The sequence below is a fragment of the Elephantulus edwardii genome, unplaced genomic scaffold, assembly GCF_000299155.1.
Source record: "Elephantulus edwardii isolate Elephantulus edwardi_28Jun2011 unplaced genomic scaffold, EleEdw1.0 scaffold00274, whole genome shotgun sequence".
Taxonomy (NCBI): domain Eukaryota; kingdom Metazoa; phylum Chordata; class Mammalia; order Macroscelidea; family Macroscelididae; genus Elephantulus; species Elephantulus edwardii.
Window position 1 is genome coordinate 2576525 of NW_006400024.1, and position 1757 is coordinate 2578281.

At 57.4% G+C, this 1757-nt stretch overlaps 1 protein-coding gene across 1 annotated transcript in view; it reads right to left on the bottom strand.

Annotated features, from left to right (window-relative positions):
• Positions 1–1757, bottom strand: part of CEP72 (centrosomal protein 72kDa) — an 82769-nt gene that overhangs the window by 7017 nt on the left and 73995 nt on the right. The window contains exon 7 of the mRNA XM_006900172.1: positions 420–724. Within this exon, the coding sequence (XP_006900234.1) occupies positions 420–724 (305 nt within the window). The remainder of the gene's footprint in view (positions 1–419; positions 725–1757) is intronic.

Here is a 1757-nt window from a genome sequence, read left to right on the forward strand (position 1 = left end):
ACGACCTGTCAGCTCTCACTTCTGTGACCATGGTCACCCTTCACCTCTGTGGCCACGACCAGTCATCCCCTCACCTCTGTGACCGTGACTGTGGTCAGCCCTCACTTCTGTGACCACGACCTGTCAGCTCTCACTTCTGTGACCATGGTCACCCTTCACCTCTGTGGCCACGACCAGTCAGCCCTCACCTCTGTGACTGTGACTGTAGTCAGCCCTCACTTCTGTGACCATGACCTGTCAGCCCTCACTTCTGTGACCATGGCCACCTTTCACCGCTGAGGCCATGACCAGTCAGCCCTCACCTCTGTGACCATGACTGTGGTCAGCCCTCACTTCTGTGACCATGGTCACCCTTCACCTCTGTGGCCATGACCAGTCAGCCCTCATTTCTGTGACCATGACCGTGGTCAGCCCCTCACCTCTCTGCCAACACTGGTGTTGGGTGGCTGCAGCTCCTCTGCCTCGGCCTCTTCAGGGTGGGGACCGATCTTCTCACAGGTGCTCTCTGAGCCCTCAGGCCTGGCCAGACTGTCCTCAGAGTGAGGGGACCCACCAGCTGCCTCATAGTCCAGGCACTCCTGGTCCAGCGGCACTTGGAACCTCCTACCAGGAGCTCTTCGCTTCCTGTACTTCTCAGAAAGGAGTGAGGTGGGATGCACTGTCTTCTCGGTTGGCCCGCTAGACTTGGGTGAAGTTGTGACCGAGACGTCGAGGTCTGTGGAGCCTGAACACAGGAAAGAAGAATGTCCATGCTTCAGTGTGTACTGTCTGTGAGAGAAGTGAGAGCGCACAGTGTGTGTGAGTGTGCACGTGTGAGTGTGCACGTGTGAGTGCACTCTGAGTGTGCGATGGGTGTGCAATGCGTGGAAGCAGCATGACTGGGCACTGTGTGTGCAGGGGCGGTGTGCGCTGGGTCTGAGTGAGTGCAGTGATAGTGCAGCATGACTACGCACTGCGTGAGTGTGCACTGTATGTGTGTGTACTGTGTCACAGCAGCACGAGTGTGCACCAGGTGTGAATGCATGCTGTGCATGAGTGAGTGTGCACCGTGGGGGTGTGTACTGTGTGAGCGAAGGATGAGTGTGCACTGAGTACAGTGTGAGTGTGCATCATGTGTAAGTGTGCACTGAGAGCCGTGTGAATGTGGACCTGTGTGAGTGCAACAAGAGTGCACTGTGTGTGAGCCCAGCATGCACCGTGTGTGTGTGTGTGTGTGCACCATCACAGCTGCGTGAGTGTGCACTGTGTGAGCCCAGCATGCACCGTGTGTGTGTGTGTGTACACCGTCACAGCTGCGTGAGTGTGCACTGTGTGAGCCCAGCATGCACCATGTGTGTGTGTGTGTACACCGTCACAGCTGCGTGAGTGTGCACTGTGTGAGCCCAGCATGCACCGTGTGTGTGTGTGTGTGCACCGTCACAGCTGTGTGAGTGTGCACTGTGTGAGCCCAGCATGCACCGTGTGTGTGTGTGCACCATCACAGCTGCGTGAGTGTGCACTGAGCCCAGCATGCACCGTGTGTGTGTCTGTGTGTGCACCGTCACAGCTGCGTGAGTGTGCACTGTGTGAGCCCAGCATGCACCGTGTGTGTGTGTACCGTCACAGCTGCGTGAGTGTGCACTGTGAGCCCAGCATGCACCGTGTGTGTGTGTGTGCGCACTGTCACAGCTGTGTGAGTGTGCACTGTGAGCCCAGCATGCACCGTGTCTGTGTGTGTGTGTACACCATCACAGCTGTGTGAGTGTGCACTGTGAGCC